This window comes from Diadema setosum, chromosome 19 (genome assembly GCF_964275005.1).
Source record: "Diadema setosum chromosome 19, eeDiaSeto1, whole genome shotgun sequence".
NCBI classification, from domain to species: Eukaryota; Metazoa; Echinodermata; class Echinoidea; order Diadematoida; family Diadematidae; genus Diadema; species Diadema setosum.
In genome coordinates, this window is record NC_092703.1 from 32,078,585 (window position 1) to 32,099,113 (window position 20,529).

The 20,529-nt window shown below is 37.5% G+C and overlaps 1 protein-coding gene across 3 annotated transcripts in view; it reads right to left on the reverse strand.

The window, feature by feature from the left end:
• LOC140243004 (cyclin-dependent kinase 8-like) overlaps positions 1–20,529 on the reverse strand; it is a 52,395-nt gene that overhangs the window by 12,589 nt on the left and 19,277 nt on the right. For 2 of the 3 annotated variants that reach the window (XM_072322745.1, XM_072322744.1), the window contains exons 3-12: positions 19,621–19,731; positions 17,093–17,236; positions 15,813–15,870; positions 14,869–15,000; positions 13,233–13,376; positions 11,066–11,135; positions 9,220–9,292; positions 7,891–7,988; positions 6,816–6,900; positions 2,560–2,655 (exon numbers count right to left, since the gene is read on the reverse strand). In XM_072322745.1, the coding sequence (XP_072178846.1) occupies positions 2,560–2,655; positions 6,816–6,900; positions 7,891–7,988; positions 9,220–9,292; positions 11,066–11,135; positions 13,233–13,376; positions 14,869–15,000; positions 15,813–15,870; positions 17,093–17,236; positions 19,621–19,731 (1,011 nt within the window). The remainder of the gene's footprint in view (positions 1–2,559; positions 2,656–6,815; positions 6,901–7,890; positions 7,989–9,219; positions 9,293–11,065; positions 11,136–13,232; positions 13,377–14,868; positions 15,001–15,812; positions 15,871–17,092; positions 17,237–19,620; positions 19,732–20,529) is intronic. The other variant, XM_072322746.1, reaches the window with a different exon arrangement.

The following is a 20,529-nucleotide window of genomic DNA, read 5'->3' on the forward strand; positions in this document are numbered from 1 at the left end:
TTGCATCTTTCAGACCATGTTTCATCCATACTGATATAGCTAATCTGCCCTTTAGACCTTGAGACATGCAATGCATGGACAAGTGACAAAAAAATAAACAAATATAAACCACAGACTTCAATTTTATATGAAACACATCAACATAATAGGATCCAAAGCATGGAAAACACTGAATCTCTACCATTTACATTGTATCACAGACTTTCTCTGAAGGTATATGTGACCCAATACAACAAAAGGATCCGAAAGTCGCTGACGGCTGAGCCGAGAAAATTGAGTTTGAAGTCATATCATCAAAATTGGTCAAAACCATCAAATTTCTATTGTTGGCATAATGTTGTAGTCGAATGTTTCGTTTATCATCTGCCAAAATTTCGAAGCTAAATGATCAAAGGAAAGTTAAGAAATTAGCATTTTTTCTGGGCTATGATTTTCTGACTTTCAACGGAAGACAAACGTGTGCAAAGATTTGGATTTAGTGCCACAGATAGACTCCGCCCCTAAGCAATGAGGGAGTGATCTTATTTGTCAGTGTGTGGCATCCTGGTTACTGATTGGTCATGAGTAGACCACTGGCGCTAAGCCTGAATGAACATCACGGAGGTTGCTATGTATGAGCGGACCTTCTATTGTAAAGAGGTGAAAACTGTCTTACCTCCCCTTGATCACGATTGCATCAGAAAGAAAACCTTGAAGGTGGTTTTCTCAAAACGCTGATTTCCTATACCACTCGACATGCACTAATTAAATCATCAATATATCCGCAACCGAGTACTTTTATGAGTCATGTTACATATGAAATTAGAGAGGAAGAGTAAGGGAATAATGTCACATCATTTACAGAAAATTGACCTCCCTCGACTTTGGATTCTTTTGTTGTGGTGGATCACATATTCTCAGCATGCACCGCCATTGGGAAGTACAATAATTGCATGGGTGTGGCCTTCATGTTTTTCCCGCTACCAGCAAAGTATATTTTGTAGGTTTGGAAGCTTTGCAGCAAAATAAAACAACAAAAAAAAAAACATGTGAACTGGCCTGCCATATATGCAAAGAGGACTACAAATTAAAACAACAAAACATGCAAAAATCAGGAATTATCAGAGCAAAAATCTACAACATAAATCAAAGCAACATTCAGCGCAAGCTGATAAATTTCCTTGCTTGTTCATCAGAAAGTGACAAATTGTTCCTCCTCCCACCTATTATGTAGGGGGGATATTCCAGATGGTAAAAGTTTAACCTTCTACTCCTACTTCTGACACAAATCAAATAATCTTAAACATTTCTGAAGAATTTTCAAGGAATTATGTTGAAAAAATAAAATGTTTCACACTTATAACACTGGAAAAAGAAATTCAAATTGTGATCAATGCAAAAGAATGATTTTAACATTTTTTCTATTACCTATAATGATTTCATTTGAACAAATTATCATCCAACAACATTTTTGATGATTGCTTTCAGCCGACATAGTCACAACAAGTTTGCCTGGTCTACAGCTCCAAAACAGGTCAGAATCATTTAGAAACAACTTCTGTCTTGCAGAGACAGTATCAAAGCCACACTTGATGCATTCTGCTTTTAACAAAGACAGCAATCTGCCTTTAAAGGGACTGTACAGTTCTGGTTGAGGTGAGAATTTAGCTTTTAACGTTTTGCGAGATATTCAGTAACCACTCTATGAGATGTCAAAGAGCATGCAATTCTAAGGGGTATCAAAAGTTTATTTGATGAAAATCGGTTTGAAATGGCTGAGATATCCAAAAACAAGGTGAAACAAAGAGATCCTAATAAAAGGCGTGGCCTGTCGCCTTTTATTATTATCACTTTTTTGGATATCTTGGCCATTTTAAAACCAATTTTTATCAAATAAACGTTGAATACTTCTTAAAATTACATGCTCTTTCGTATTTCATAAGAGGTTTCTCATTATCTCACTTTAATAGGAATGTTATAAACCAGAATCCCCACCTCAATCAGTACTGTACAGTCCCTTTAAACAGGGCTGTGCATCCCCAAAGAAACACTAATACAGATTATCAAGGTCAGTGCTCTTAGAGAACTACTCCCTTGATGGGACAGAATTATACATCACTCAGAAAAACATTGACAAGAATTGTTTTTTCTTTTCTTTTCTTTTGGAGGTTTTTGTTTTTGTAAGGTGTAAGACCTCTGTTCTTGTTATGGCATTTCTGAGAAACAAGCAAGGTTTGTAATTTGACGTTGTTGGCGCCAAAACGTGTATCTTATCACCAGCTGCCTACAGGTACAGGACAGGGCATCCAACAAGGCATGCACAAGGGGGCAGGCAATGGCATCTGATACATGCACAAATGTGAGTGCAATCTGTTCAGTTTGCCAAGGAAAACACACATACATGTATTAAGCATTCTATATATTCTATTATTATTATCATTATTGATATTACATTTACATATATACGTATTTATCATAATTGTTCTTGTTTGACAGATTGATATGCAGCAGGGTGCTAAACCCTGGCTTTTCCTCGTCTATGTTCAGACAGCTGGTGATAAGACACACCATTCCACCTACACTGCCTTGCTGCGACGTAGTGCCAGCCATTGACGTAGCAACGCGCTGGCGACGTGCATCGACCATGTGGGTGGAGTTGCGGCTGGATGACGATTTCTGCAGATTGGAGGAGGGGGAGGGGGGCAAAGTTGTTTGAAAACAAAAAGAGTGCGATAACAAAAAAAATAAACTGCTATCATCTTACATCAGTGGTGTGCTATACTTATCTCTGCCACATGTGCCATGAGCGCAGGTGACTTTTAAAAAATCATAGTGCAAGATATCAACGCAGTGGGAGGAGGGGCAGAAACAAATAGGAAGACAAATTGGAGAAGCAAATGAAAAAACAGTGATGCTTTGTGAATGGATGCTTTGATGGGGGCGTAAAAATGAGATGGAGAAGATGATCTGATGAAGAGCAAAATGGAAGCATAGCTTTTCATGCATCAAAACAAAGTGAATGTCCCAAATACACTTCATTGATGAAGGAAGGGTGACTTTTCAAAACCTTTGATAGACCCCACATGATATCAGATTAATCATCACCACACCACATAATTACAAAATGTTCCTTAAGAAAATACAATGTGCAGGGCTGCAAATTGTAGAAAACCACATGATATTCTAGTATTTTGGCATTATTCAGGTAATTTTTTTTTCCACATCAAATTCAAGTCTAAATCAGTAGGCATTTTCATATGCTCATAAAATGTTGTTTAATAGTCAAACATAAATGCAAAGGAAAGGTAGACTCTATACAGAGATGCAAAATTTAAATGCAAACCACAAAAATGCAACTCATTTCATTCACCTTTACATAGTTACAAAACCAAAGGTACAAGTAAATAAACCACATGATGAATACAAAGCTATAAGAGACATTACATCCAAGCATGGTTTAAATACAAACAAATGCTGACACAAACAAAATCACAAAGGAGCTCAGATGTTTACGCTATGTTGTTTAATACACACAAAACAGAAAGAAACAGGATCAAGTTCATTCACTAATTTCATTGAGGAATGGATAATTATCCCCCCCCCCCCATCACAATAAAGAGACACAAATTACTTTGAATTCTTCTGCTTTCTAATTCTAATGTATTCTCTTCACAGCAAATGGAAGGGGAGCATTATACACCATTATAGAATTGTCAATTTCTGTTTGATTGGTCAGTGGTCATACTTCCAAAAATTTCATAACTTTTTTTATTTTTAATCAGAATTTTATTTTTTCTGGTTCTATTCAAACAAACTTATTTTGAGGATGGACATCCCCTGAACTTCTCATTAAATCTGGTGGGGAAGAGGTCAAAGGTCACTTGAACACAATGTCACAGACAGAATTATCCTAACTGGTGACAAATACAACATGTATTTCAGAGGCGGATCCAGGAATTCTGTAAAGGGGGGGGGGGGGGCGCAACTAATATTTCTGGTGCCACTTCCGGGTTTCATTTCTTTTTTTTCTTTTTATTTCTTTTGTTTTTAACGAAAAATAAAGGGGGGCGTGCGCCGGTTGCGCCCCCCTCTGGATCCGCCACTGTATTCACACATGAGAGATATTCAGTGTTACATGCACATAGTTTAACATGTCTGATGGTGACAATACGCACACAAACTGTCAAACACACAAGAAGTACGATTAACATTGCAGCAGGGACTAGGAAACACGAATAGGTCATATGAAATGACAAGTCAAAGAAGGAGATGACAGTCACAGATCAAGAAAGTGTGAGGTATGGATACAAATGATAAAACAGAGAAATTATAAACACGTATTACAGGGTAATGTGAATTCTACAGTACATGAGAACAATGACAATGCAAGTTGCACAATGATTTTTGCAATAAAACAATATGGCAATATCAACAATACATTTTGTCACATCCCATCACGTGTATTGTTTATAACAATACAAATACACACATATTACTTTGTATGTACACACAGTAGCTAGAAGTCTTAAACACTTAATTTGAGTAAGCATTTGAGGCTAGCATCCTTCCTTTGCACACCCTCTTTCAAATTTGGATGAAATTCACCTTCGTACACACTACTGATACAAGAACACTGCATGCCTACCAATAGTACTGTATACGCTGTTATTTTCAAGTACAGATATTTTCACGAATAAGGAGGTCATAGACATTTTTGCGAGATGTTGTTATCGTGAATTGATGCTGACGCTAATGTAAATGCTCTATCATCCAAGCGCATCAAGACATATTCGCATGTTGCTAAATTTGAGATCCAACTGTGATTCGCGAAATTCGCTAAAATTAAACCCTCGCAAAAATAACAGCCTATACAGGATTTCACGACATGTGTCACATGATTAGGCTATGAGAAGATTTCTTAGATATCCTTCAATGTTCTCAAGTGCTCAACCCAGTGAAAATGCCTTCATCTTTTTCATTTCCTACAAACCCCAGTCTAAGGGCGCTGGGATCACTCTTTAGGAATTTGCAATCATTTTAAAGATAAAGTCTTATTTACTTGAACTGTACACAGTAGCTGTGAAGTTCCCATGCAAATGTAACATTATGAGCACAAACAGACTTTTGTACAGAAATGTACACGAACACACATTCATAGTCAAACACATAATATGCACATGCTCATACACATACAGACACACAAACACACATCAATATACATAAATACACACACACACACGTGTACATAAAACACAAATATGGTCATAATTGTGGAATTTGTGCAAATGTGCATGTATCTGCATGTATTGAATTCAACCGAAGTACAAAATTACATTTTTTTTTTCATGTTTCTGTGTCATTTTGTCAAAACCCGGCTCACAGGAGGGAAATTACTTTAATTACTATTACTACATACACAGTGTAATTATGCAGTTATTCTCATGTTCAGGCGGAAGATATCATACTAAAAGATAAAAGAATGAATCATTCTTTTTAATGTCTTTACAAGGTGTACATTGATTTGTACTCATATATAAAAATGCTCTTTCACAAGGAGAACTAAAAATATCTGAATGTTTCCCCACATGCAGACATAAATACAGAACTGAACATTAATTTAATACTACTCACACTAAAGACAGAACAATGAAAAGCTGTTGGGTGTTTGTACAAGTAGCTGACAATCACAAACAAACTATATCTCAACACATCATACATATTACATATGTGACCCGCTACAACAAAATGGTCCTAAAGTCGCGCACGGTCGAAGCTGTGAAAATCGAGTTTGAAGTTAGGGCATCAAAATTGGTCAAAACTTACGATTTTCTGAATTTGACATATTATTAGAGTCTAACATGTCTTCTATCATCTGTCGAAATTTTGAAGCAAAATGATGAAAGGAAAGACCAAAAAATAGCGTTTTTCTGGGCCATGTTTTTTGGCGTTTCACCGAAGCAGAAACTGGTTCGAACATTTGGATTGAGCGCCACACATAGGCTCCGCCCCTAACAACGACCAGAGTGATCTCATTGGTCAGTTTGCTGCTTGCCGCTAACCGAAGCGTGAAGCTCGCACACTGCCCAGTCGACTGGTGCGTGCGGGCGGGGTGCGCTATGCCTAGCCGCTTCTCCTAACATCCTTGTCACTGATTGGTTGGTGAGGAGACCGCTGACGCTGTGTTTGAATGAGCATTTCGGGGGTTGCTAGGGCTTAACTTCTATTGTCCGGAGGTGAATACTGACTTGCGTGTCTCTTGATTGTGATTGCGTCGCAAGGAGAACTTTTAGGGCGCTTTTCTCGAAACAGTGATTTCCCAGACGTCTTGACATGCTCTCTTTTAAACATTGATATCTCCGCAGCCGACTATTTCTATAAAGCGTGTTATATATCAATTTAAAGCAGAAAGATTAGGGAATTGTGTCATGCAATTTTCAAATAATCGACCTCGCCCGACTTTAGGATCATTTTGTTGTAGCGGGTCACATATATTAAGCATTTATGGTCATACGAAAGAGAAACTGCAAATGTTTGTGTCTTTTGCTTTGTTTTGTTTGTCTGTTTGTTTGTTTTACCCAAGATGCTTTGAGAGACAAATTAATAATAAATTTATAATAAATCCACATTATGCATTTTGGGGTAAATTCCTGTTTAGGAATGTGAAGAAAATGATGGGTTAGCTTGTGTTTTCTACATGTAAACCTTGGAACCATGCTCATGTCATTTTTTTTTCTTTCATCAACTGCACAAAAATGTTGTGGACCCTGGAAAGGCTAGCAAAGCAGTGCTTCTTCACACATTTTTATCAGAAGCTGGAGGAGGGCACAAGGTCTTACCTTGTTGTTGTCCGATTTATCGTCGTTGTCATCATCTGTCAAGAATTCTCGCTTGGGGTACGGGATGGGTTTGCCGTCAAATACACTGAAGGAAAACAAATAAAAAAGGAAGGAAACAAAAAATAGAGTGAGAATTTTATATGTCTCTATTATCATGTGATGTAAGTCTATAAGCCCCCACTCCCCACGTCCCAAAATAAAAAATTGTATTGGCATAACGGGCCATATGAAAATAGGATCGGTAGGTCGATTTATTTTTTTTTTTTTTTACCGCCGAACTTTGCGGTGAAGCAAACACTGTACGGCTTCATATGATGAAGTACGAAAAACAAAAACTTGTGAAAACAACCAAATGTTGTAAAAAATTGTGCTAATACACATGCAGATGAAATAAAAAGAAGCGGATAACTCACATAAAAAATTGGGGGGGGGGGGAATTCTAGGATCAGGGACATTTTAGGGTTGGCCGCGTTATGCCAATGCAACATTTTTTATTTCTTGGCCTAATTCTGAAAGTCAGCACTTATTTAGAATTAGATACTATCTGGTCACATGGTTTAGATCTTGCACTAAAATTCGAAAAGGCTTTCGATATGCATAACACTGTGTTTGCATTGACTGGTGACATAATATTAAATATGGATATCTTTATTGAAAAAGTAATTGAACTAAAAATCCACAAACAGCTTGATACAATTAATTTGCATGCTTGGGTGACTAAAATAATTATTTGTTAAAAACATTTTTGTACAACTTTATGTAATTCTTCAACTAATTTGAAATATTTCTGACATATTTAACCCGTTGAGGACGAGTCCCGAGTATACTCGGGCAGGTGTCTATGGGAAATGTGTGTTGTAGCAAAATCAGTCCGTCCTCAACGGGTTAACGGAAATTCACCCCAAACAGAATATGCAGACTCAGTGAATACAATTTACTATACTGGTACTCCTATCCACTTGTACATATTGACATAATCTTATTCAAATTCTGAAGTCCATCCCATGCTATATCTTCCCCTTACTGTACGTACCACTGTCATTCAGATTCTGAAGCAATTATAAATCAATCTTACTCAGCCGTGTGAAGAGGCTGCTCCTTGAAGTACAGATCACTCATAGCTTGCTCTGATGTCATCCGCTTGGTAGGATCCATCGTGAGCAGCTTGGACAACTGCAAAATCAATTCATTTCATATACGACCATCATCATCATCATCATTGGCTTTATTACTGCTGTGTCTACTTTTGCTGCCTTCCTTACTACCAATTCATTCAATATCACGAATCTATCATGACCAATTTTCATTTCCAATTTACTTTAATTCATTGTATCATCACTACCGAAACTACTCTTTCATATGTCTAATTCTTCTACTACCACTGCTATGAGTACTAAAGGTAATGTGTTTTTCCATCATAACAGTCTAGTAGGTCTCACAGCAGAATGTGCTGAAGATCAATCTTTCTACTTGTTGCATTTGAGTTGAAGTTAAAAGTGCGTACAGAAAGGTGACATGACATTTGCTCCTGCGACAATTGTTCCGGTCTTATTTTCTCTACTAAAGGACTTAGGGTTAGGGTTGGGTTGTGATAGGGTTTTAGGTTTAGTTTGATGTGAAGATTAGGGTTAGGGTTAGGGTTATGCTTGTGGGTAGGTGTTATATTTGGCTTAGTGTACAGATATTTCATGGGAGCAATTGTCGTAGAAGGAAACGTCATGGAACTGTGAAGAAATTGTAACAATGACTCATGGTTTCTCGCCATCTGCGTGTAGTTGGCAACGAATTCATTCATGCAACCCGTTGCTGTGAGAGCCTGATGGAGTTGCCAAACATTGACTTGAAGACTGGTTTTCAGTTACATTGTACAAAATGTTTTTATCAACACTCTCTTGATTTTAACCTATCAATGATATACAAAAATAATCCATATTCTATGTGCAGACTGAGTTGAAAGAAAGATAATTTCACCTCGCATTTATTTCATAACACCTATCGCAGCAAGTGTGCAGAAGCTGATCATGTCATAAACAAATTTTTCGAGAAAATTGGCTTTGAAGATTAGATGCAGTATAGCTGATAGCTGGACGAGTAGGGATTAAAACACAACAGGCAAATTTAAATGACCTACTAATATACTGTAAGAGTAAATAACATACTTCATTAAAAATACATTTTGGGATTTCAAAACATTTCCAAGACATTGAAATTTGCTCAGGAAATGCCAGAGACACTAAACTTCAAATTATTGACAAATTATAACAATTCTTTAATTTTCATCACAATCACCATATTTTTCATATTAGGCAGCTTTAATATCTTCAACTTCATTATGGTAAGGTGGTGACAGTCCAGATATGTTTTGCATGGATATAATAAAATACATAATTATACAAGAACTCACAAGTTGGAATGCTTTACTATCCTTCGACACTTTGTGCTTCTCCATGTATTTCGGTAAACAGCAGCTAGCATATCTGTAGGGTGAAGTTTTAAAAAAAAATATTTGCAATATTATCACATACCACCTTCTCATTCAATTTCAACTAACTATCCTCCTAGAATTCTAATAAGTCTCTTTTGGATTTACAAAGGAAAAGAGAGAAAAGGTTAAATATCTGAATTACAATAAAGTTGAGTACATACAAATGTAAATTTGCCAGGAAATGTTTACACACTTCACAGCAATAACATTCTTTCACGTAATACAGAGTATGACCACGGTACTCTTTACAAGATTCATGGAATTGAAAGCCACTAATAATCTGTTAGAGCTGACATCTGCTGCCACACTGGTCCACTGTGAACAATATTTTGTTGTTTTTGTTTGTTTCTTTCTTTTGTTTTGTTTTGTTTTTTTCCAAGAGAAAAAGGAACAAATGTACACGTCAAATGTAAGTATCTGATATCTACTTTTCTCTTACACTATTCCATACCTGCCAACATTTCAAGATGAAATATCTTACTCGTGGATTGCAAAAATCTTATTTCATATGCAAACTGAAGTTAAAAATCTTACTTTCGGTCAAATCTTCAGAAAATACACATGAAAGGTATATCTAAATATTTTTAAAAAATCTGATTTTGCTATTTTTAACGTAAAAAATCTTACTGAATCTGATAAAATCTTACTAGTTGGCAAGTATGCTATTCCAATGCCTCTGTCAGTTTGTATTTCTCTCTCTCTCTCTCTCTAGCAAGGTACAATTGTAAGAGATGAAGATTTATGGGAAGGCAAAGGGAAGGTAAGGGACTGCTAGTTTGCAGGCACAAACCCTTGTTGGTCGTATAGGAGTCTGCATGCGCCAAGACTAATACACGCACCACTACACTGCAGCTTCTCCCAACAAGGACCTTGTTGGGAGAAGCTTCAACACAGGGCCTATGGGACAGTGCCAAAGTGGTGCATGTAGTAGTCTTGGCGCAGACTCCTTTACGACCAACAAGGGTTTGTGCCTGCAAACTAAGGGACTGCTGCAATGACCTTTTCTTTATGATATTCTAAAAACTTTTGTAGACTTTGTAAAGGAAGCACCAGATTCTGATGGACAATGGGGTAATGACATACTAGGGATGACAACCTCGAAAACAGCATTGCAGTTTCCCAAGAGCTGAAAATGCACAATTTTTTTTTTGGAAAAACAGTATTTCTACCTTTCCAGCAATAGACATGACTGTGTAGTCAACACTTTCTGTGAAACCTGTTGTCAATTTTAATAGCAAAAATAAAGACGAAACAAAAGAAAACACTGAAAAAAATGACAACTGTTTTTCTGTGATATACAAAGAGTGAATGGTCACAAGCGCAATGGTCCAAGATTTCACACGAGATGAAAGATAGAGGCACTCTACAGTATGCAATGAGGCAAAACGAAGACGAATCTTTCACTGCATACAAATCTTGTTCCACGGCATGAGTTATGACCATACATCTTATTTGTTTGTACATCTATCTGTCGGACAGCTCGTACATCAACACTTGTGTTCCCAGGTGACTGCTGAATAGTACGGCAACCTTTTTTTTTTTTTTATGAAAGTTGAATGACTGTCTTTTTCGAGCATGTCACAAGATGAGCAGTACGCAGTCAACCAATCAGAGAGCGAGAATCTTTGAAGGTGTGGTATAGCAATCATCATCTAGGATTTCTCATTTTCTTTCCTCTCTCTATCTCTACATTCTCATCTTCCTGTATCTCTTTTTCTCTACATCTCTCCTTCATGAAAAGAGATTTGAAGGGGGGCAAACTTACCCTCCTCTCCTGAAGTCTTTCATGAGGTTGCTGTGTTCAGGCATCTTCTTAATGTCCTCCCAGTCTTTCTCTGCCATACAAAGGTCAAATGCAAACAAGGATCATGTAACACAAAGGTCATGTAATACAAAGGTCATCATATTATAAACAACAAGGAAAAGTAGAAATTACGCGGTGCGTAAAATATGTCCCCGCCGGAAGTAGCATTTAGTAGCAAAATGTACAATATAGGTAAAAAGATCAAGGTCAAAGGTGAAAGAAGTCAAGGGTCAAAATTCTATGTAGAAGTTTTGAAGCCCTCACCTAGTGCCATCACATAAAGCAAACGGAATCGAAATCGGGTTAGAAATGACGAAGGAGTAGCATTTTGTAGCCAATGTACAATATAGGTAAAAAAATCAAGGTCAAAGGTCAAAGAAGTCAAAGGTCAAAATTCTGTGTAGAAGTTTTGAAGCCCTCACCTAGTGCCATCACATAAAGCAAACGGAATCGAAATCGGGTTAGAAATGGCGAAGGAGTAGCATTTGGTAGCAAAATGTACAATACAGGTCAAAAATCAAGGTCAAAGGTCAAAGAAGTCAAAGGTCAAAATTCTGTGTAGAAGTTTTGAAGCCCTCACCTAGTGCCATCACTTAAAGCAAACGGAATCGAAATCGGGTTACAAATGGCGAAGGAGTAGCATTTGGTAGCAAAAAAGTACAATATAGGTAAAAAATCAAGGTCAAAGGTCAAAGAAGTCAAAGGTCAAAATTCCGTGTAGAAGTTTTGAAGCCCTCACCTAGTGCCATCACATGAAGCAAACGGAATTGAAATCGGGTTACAAATGGCGAAGGAGTAGCATTTTGTAGCAAAAAAGTACAATATAGGTCAAAAATCAAGGTCAAAGGTCAAAGAAGTCAAAGGTCAAAATTCTGTGTAGAAGTTTTGAAGCCCTCACCTAGTGCCATCATATAAAGCAAACGGAATCGAAATCGGGTTACAAATGGCAAAGGAGTAGCATTTTGAAGCAAAATGTACAATATAGGTCAAAGGTCAAGGTCAAAGGTCACAACTGAAATTCTGTATAGAAGTTTCAAAGCTCCTATGTAGTGCTATCATATAAAGCAAACAGAATCAAAATCGGGTTAGAAATGGCGAAGGAGTAGCATTTTGAACATTTTGATCACACACGGACGCACGGACACACGGACGCACGGACGGACACACGGACACACGGACGCACGGACGGACACACGGACACACACACGTACGGAGCCCGTTTAATAGTCCCCTGCTCGAACTCGTTCGGCGGGGACAATTATAAACAAAGGTCAAGTAATACAAGACTATGAAAGTAAGGTAAAGGTCATGCAATTATAAGGATGGTATGTAAGACGAAGGTGAAGTAAGACAATGTTCATGTGATAAAAGGTCATGTAAGACAAAGGTCAAGGCAAAGGTCATGTAATAAAGACATTATGCAAGAAAAAGGTCATGTATGACAAAGGTCATGATACACAGGTTATGTAAGACATAGGTTGCATAAGACACATAAAGAATTAATGGTCATGATATAGAGTCGAAATCAAAATATGCATTGAATTCAATATAAAATAATAGACAGTGTGAAAAGAATATGCAAATTACATTGGCTGGTCTTGCAGGGGAAAAAAAAAAAATCACATAATCATCATGACCTAGGGATGCTGCACAAGACAAAAAGTAATAGTTCTTTTTTATGTTGCCTGATACATGAACTACATGTACCTTGCTTCACTTTAGAAAATAATAAAATAAAAATATTCAAACACAATCTGCTGGCACTGTTAAGAAACGATGTTAACAGAGTACATGAATGAGAACAGAAAAATGCATCACAGTGGAATCTTGGTGTTCAGAATGATAAAATCTGAAGAGTTAAATAATTGAAATCATACAATTTTCCTGTTCCTAAGACCTGTTTATGACAAACAAACTTTCCTGTTCCACAAGCCTCTTTATAGTGAGTTGTTAGCTTTTATTGTTTAATTGTTTAGGCTACTGATATAGCATAGTTCCTGTTATGATGAATAACATTTTCCTCTCAATAGGGCCCATCTGTACCCAGTTGCCACTGTTTGGCAGACAACATCAATGAGGCACAATTATACACAGAGAAGCAATAAAGAAAGAAAGAAATAAAACCAACCTTGTGGGAAGCCCATGACATTGAATATCCTGTCCAGCTGGTCGTGATGGTACGGATTGCTGGTTTTGATGTCTTCTTGCCGGCAGTGGAAGATGGGTTCTGATGTCAGAAGCTCAGCAAAGATGCAGCCTATGGCCCATATATCTGAATTGAATTGAATTGAATTGAATTGAATTGAATTGAATTGAATTGAATTGAATTGAATTGAATTGAATTGATATGAACTGAAATGAAATGAATTGAATTGAATTGAATTGAATTGAATTGAATTGAATTGAATTGAATTGAATTGAATTGATATGAACTGAAATGAAATGAAATGAAATGAACTGAATTCAAATGAATTGAATGGAACTGAATTTTACTGTTATGCATTGAATTGAATTGTGAATTGAGCTGAACTGCACGGATTGGAGTTGAATTGAATTTAATTAAATAAACTTGAATTGAATGACTTTTTTCATATCTCTCTGTTGATAATCATCCAGGTTATCTCACATCTAAAACGTTTTTTGTGTCAGTGATTGGTGCTAATAATAAAGGGTGTGTACAGTTCTGGTTGAGGTGAGGATTTAGCTTTTAATGTTTTTCGAGACATTCAGAAGCCACTCTATGAGATGTCAAAGAGTATGCAATTCTAAGGGGTATCAAAAGTTTATTTGATGAAAATCGATTTTGAGATGGCTGAGGTATCCAAAAACAAGGTGAAACAAAGAGACTCTAATAAAAGGCGTGGCCTGTCGCCTTTTATCATCATCACTTTTTTGGATATCTCAGCCATTTGAAAAACAATTTTCATCAAATAAACATTGAATCCTTCTTAAAATTATATGCTCTTTCATATTTCATAAGAGGCTTCTCATTATCTCACTTAGGAATGTTCAAAACATGAATCCCCACCTCAACCAGTACTGTACAGTCCCTTTAAATCAGTGCTGACTGATCTACAACATGCTACATAGTTTTAACTGTTACAACTACAATGTATCAAGACTATTCCTATCACATGCAAATATTTGTCAATTCATTTTGTTTATCATAATAAAATAACATCTTCTTTATCTAAGGTAGCCTCTTCAGTGTTGCCACTGTTCTACCAGAGGGCCCTGCCATTGTTATTACACTAGTATTGCTGGGTATCCATTCTTACATCTGGGTCAAGAGGGACATGATAGGTTAAAACAAAATTGTACTTACATGAAAATTTGCATATGTCTGCCAGAGGATGAACTGCTCACAATTTATTCAACAAACTCCAGCTGAGACACTGAATTCACTCAGAACTATGTATTCATGCAAAGACATATCACTAATGTACAGGTTAAAGTTGTTATTAGTTTTCTTTTGCCCACAGGAAAGCTACAACCTTTGTGTTGCACTAAGTGCTGATTTGCACAGAAAACCCAATAGTCTTGTACACACAACCCTGGGTTCCTGGCACAGAAAGGGTTCAGGAGAAGAAATCAAACAAATCTAGAGATGTATCACTCAAAACAGCCACTTTACCCACCCATATTGTTCAAGGTATATATGCCCTACAGGCTACAGGTAACAAGAAAGTCGTATCTCCACCAATATAAACTGGCTTGCTGCACAATTTGCTGCATCATACAGTGTAGATATGTTGTCAACTCACCTATTGCTTTTGTGTAATGTCTGGCCCCCAGAAGGAGCTCTGGGGCTCTGTACCAGAAGGTTACCACCACTGGGTCCAAATCAGCCAGGGGCTTGAGAGGTGAGTTGAACAGCCTGGCAAACCCCATATCAGCTGGAAAGGGTTATGAGTAGTTAGTCTTTTGTTATAGATTTCCAACATACACAAAACTTGTCAGGTGAGATGATGTACAAGGCAATCTTGACAGATGTAAAAACATTCTGATGTAAAATAAAGAAATTACATTTTATCACAGAGACTGTATAATTTTAACTTTCCATATTTCCTTCAGAGACAACAGCATTCTAAATATTGCAAGAAGAAACAAGTTGGCAAGTCAAGTCTTGAGCAGGTGATCCTCCATCAATGTACATAGGATAACTATTATAAAAGTGATCAGAATAGCCCCAAAATGCAACCAAATGTCAGCCAATATTTCAAAATCTCAATCACTACACAACATTACCAATTTGATCAATAGAAATCAATAATTGTTCAATATGTGGAGAAAGTCCAATCATGGCAGGGAACATAAACATATATGAACATGACATTTACATTGTTACATATGATGGCACTTTAATGTACCGGTACTAGGGGAAAAGCCTTGAGTAATGAATGGAACCAAAGCCACTATCATCTAATACAGCAAGTTTGTACAATCACATCATGGTACTACCATATAGTACTGTAAAAGTGGAAATTTTTGTGGTGTTGAAATTTTGTGCATTTCGCACAACCAGAAGCTAGCGCAAAAATAAAAGCACGCAAATATTTTTGTGTGCCATATGCTCCAGCAGTTGATGTCTTGATTTTGCCGAATCAAAAACATGTGAAAGTCACTCTTCTTACACAGCCAAGCGCAGAAAATAAGTCGTGCAAAAATAGCCACTTTTACAGTATACCTGTATTGCATTGACACATACCTATTTTCACTCTTCCTCTCTCTGGCCCCTCACCCATCACCAATATATTGGCTGGTTTCTGCTCAAAGTGTAGGAAAAAAACAACAAAATCATGCCTGATTATCACCTTTGAAGGTAGATTTTTAATAACAAGATATACTGTAAAACAAAGAGTGGTCTCGTTCATTCTAATTTTGTGAATTTTGCGAGAGCCAAGATTCGCAAAATCAAAATGCATGTGAAAGTTTTTGTCTACACTATATACACTGAACGTTAGAGGCAACTCACAAAAAATTCATGCCATGAAAATGGCTGTAGGAACAATGTGCAGCTCCAATTTGCAAAATTTCATGCAGTGAAAACATCTTGTTTTACCCTATATGAGAGTCAGCAAATAAAGACATATTTGTGAACACTCCGTGAAAATATGAGGAAATCACAAAATTCACTCAAAAGTAATCAGAGTTAAATTTTTTCGTAATTTCATCCATCTCTTGACAAGAATGCCTTGAAAACATGATCAGGTCAGTATAACAGCATAACCAAATAGACATGGAATTGCACAAATATTCATTTTTGTGAAAAGTACACATTCCATTGACCAGTATTAAGGTATATGTTCCAGCTGTACGGCAAATTCCATGCATTATGGAAGAGCTACGTCGAGTGCTCTTGAGATGTCTATGGCTGTGTTTATCAACTTTCCCCTTTTTAAACCGCTTTCGAAAGCCGTTTCCAAAGCCCTTTAGAAATGGCTTCCAAAATAGTTGCGTTTATCAACTCTTCGCGAACACGATAACTGGCCTGTCACTGCACAGCTGCATTGCGCAATTCGACCCGAGGAGAAGAGGTCATATAAGGCGTGCATGGTTCGTAAATGCAGTACAAAGCTGTTTCAAAACAGCTTTGCGTTTATCTCGCTTCAAAAGGATTCTAGAAACAGGTTTCTGAAAACCTGTTTAGGAAACCTGTTTGGAAAGCCACCAATTTGCGGCTTTCGAAAAGGCTTTCCGAAAGGGCTTTCAAAACAGCTTTGCGTTTATCAACTTGTAAAAATTCCTTGAAAGCTGTTCGGAAAACCTGTTTCTGCCGAGAAAAAGAGTTGATAAACGCACCCTTAGAAAACTGACTCTGGCCATAACAAATGATCTGGAACTCAAACTTGGCTGCATAGGTGCTAGTTGGCACAGAAAATTCCATGGCATTATACACACTATCTAAAGTCTCTGGCACAGCAACGCGCTTTTCATGAAAATATGTGCAGAAAGGATTATCAATGTAAAAACAAACCCTAAACTTACCAAATCTCTGTGTAGTACCCAGTTTGAGTGAAGATAGTGAATGCCATCAAGGATCTGGTAGAGAAGTGATTTCACCATGATCGGAGGCACGGAGGTTGGCCCTTTCTTGCTCGCCTTGTTGGCACGGTGATACTTGATTATATGCTGCATCATATTGAAGAAAAGAGAGAAGTGAATTCCTGTCACTTAAATCCAGTTAACCTCGCCTTTGACACACATGAATTTCAACTTGAGCAATAGAATCGTCACATGTTTATATCCATTTGGGGAACAATTGTGACCTTCTAAAACAAAAGGATCCGAAAGTCAGGGGAGGTCGATTTTCTGAAAATGACAGTATTCCCTTTCTCTTCCACTTTAATTTCATATAACACGAGTAATAAAAGTACTCGGTTGCGTAGTTATCAATGATCTTATGAGAGCATTTCGGGAAACAGCAAACCGCCTTCCAAGTTTTCCTTCCAACGCAATCATGATCAAGGGAGACAGTTTTCACCTCAACAGGAGGTATGCTCCTAGCAACTTCTGCGATGTTTAGTTAAGCTTAGCACCAGCGGTCTACGCACGACTAATCAGTAGCCAGGATGCCACGCACTGACCAACAAGATCACTCCCTCATTGCTGGAGGCGAAGTCTATCTGCAGCGCTAAATCCAAATGTTTGGACACGTTTTTGTTCCACTGAAAGTCGGATAATCATGGTCCAGAAAAAGCACTTATTTCTTGCCTTTCCTCTGATCATTTAGCTTCAAAATTTCGGCAGATGATAGACGATACACTAGACTACAAAAATATGCCAAGAACCGAAATTTGATGGTTTGGTCAATTGGACTGATTTTGGTAATCTGACTTCAAACTCAATTTTTCTCGGCTTAGCCGTCAGCGACTTTTGGATCCTTTTGTCGTGGCGGGTCACAATTTTTCTTCAACCTAGCCAATTTTTTAAGTTGTGCAAGGTCAACTTTGGTGAGGTTGACTGCAGATTTGTTTTGCTGACATACACTGATATGATGTAGAATTGTTGTAAGCAAATCTTGTTATAAGTGGATACCACAGGTACCACTTCACTGAACCCCTACTGTGCCTTCTTTGCTGCTTGGCACAGATGACTTGTCTGGCAACTAATTTTTGTCAATGAATAGAGATTAATACCCAATCTGCCTAGACTCGACTGCATCACCATTGCCTTCCTGTTGGACTGAGGCATTGAGTGGCCTTGCTAACTTTACAACTAGATCATGTCAGTCTGGATGAATTACTGAATACCAATGCTTGGCAAGTCAAGCTAAGAGTCTGGGCGCATACAGGGTTAATCAATTGAAAATGGTGGTCACAAGTTGCAACTCTTCAAACCGTGCTTCCTCTTTCCTGTCACTAATCAACAAAGCATGCAGGGGCTATCATATTGCTAACCTAGCAAAGGTCGGTCAAAAAATTATCACAAAAAAACAAAACAAGAATGTTATTGCATAACATAATCTGACTCTTAATTGTTTACAATTTCTAAAATGCGCAACATACTCTTGACTTTGCAACTGATTGACAAATTGCCTATATCAACGTAAATAAGCACTGAATTGATCAGCGTTTTAGTAGTAGCCATTATAAAAAATCATGGGCGTACATACTCCAGCACGATTCGAACCTACGACCTCCTGATCTCCGGACAGATGTCATCTCCACTAGACCACCGAGCTTCCAAGAGACAGCAAGTGTTGGTTCTAATCCTTAATAGCATTTACGTCCATGTAGGGCAATTTGTCAATCAGTTGCAATGAAAACATCTCGACGGAAGAATTTCATGAATTGAATAATTACGCAGTACCTGCTGCATGCTAAAGGATTAGAACCAACACTTGCTGTCGGGCGAAAGCTCGGTGGTCTAGTGGAGATGACGCCTGTCCGGTGATCAGGAGGTCGCAGTTTCAATTCCTGCTGGAGTATGTACGCCCATGATTTTTTATCATGGTTAATACTAAAACACTGATCAATTCAGTGCTTATTTACGTCGATGTAGGGCAATTTGTCAATCAGTTGCAATGAAAACATCTTGACGGAAGAATTTCATGAATTTGAATACTCTTGACTGTTTACAATTTCTAAAACGCACTTCATAAAACTGCTGACACCGTGTTAGTATTAAGTAAGTCAATACTGTTTCCAGCTTGGACAGTGAATTTGCTTTTTTTAAAATATCTAAAAGTTACCAAAGAGAATTTCTGTCTAGAGTGGAATAAATGATAAACCACACGATGACAAATTTTATTGACACAATCCTGTCACATAAATCATAACACATTGCCCATCCTCATAACAGGAGAGCATTCTGGTTCTATGGATAGATTTTCTTTGCTTAGTATCTTTCAGGGATCAGTACATTTGACGAAATACTTGAAAGTTCCAAATGATATTGATGGTTTCTAGTACCACTATTTTCTAAAAACATACAAAACCACAGTGTTCATGTTTCACATTCACCCACTAATGACGAAAGAGAATATATCATCCAGCACAGGAATTTCAACTTACCCACAAGTCATGCTCTGAGAAATCACAAAGAAGATACACCTTTCTGTCACTGTGCGACAGAAACACTCTTCGTAAACATATCACATTAGGATGTCGCAATTCCCTGAGAAGCTGAAAGCAAAACAGAATATTGCAAGAAACTCTTTCAATTTTCACCATAATGAGCACTGTTAGAGCAAACATCATCAAAGTAGTGAGATATCTAGGCAGGCTTTCAAGTATTACTACATGCTTTACTCTGTTGCTGGAACACTACAGATAATCAAATGTAGTCATGTGAAATACATTCCAGATAGTTAAACTCATTAATCCAGTACACTGAGGATGGTAAGACAGGAACAAGCATACCATGAGAAAAGGTTTGAAATAATACAACTAATATTATAACCTAACTTCTGATACTCCATGAAAATAGATGTTACCTGGTATGCTAAAAGGGGGCAAATGCAAATCATTTCAACTTACACAGGTTATGATGTTGATCTATATTCATTTGATGACCCTAATCATACACCTTCCACAAAATAACAAATGAAGGTTTATCTGGTTTTCAAAGGGAATAGTCATCAAAAGGTCACACTGCAATAAAATATTGATCAACGTCCATCAATTAAACAGCTAAAGACTATCAAGTCTGCTTAGTCCCACTTTGGAACAAGAGCAGGAGTTACTTGCAAATGTTATGGGAAGGGAGAGTACTCTCGCACCTGAAACAGCCCCTGCAGCAAATAGGTACCCTGTCACAAACAGGGATGACTACTCAATGTACACGTATATTTGAACTTTGACCAACTAAGGACGAGTCCCGAGTATACTCAGGCAAGTGTATGAGAAATGTATGTTGAAGCAAAATCAGTCCATCCTCAACAGGTTAAAGTTGATTTTCTCAAATTTATTGGTGGCTGGCTG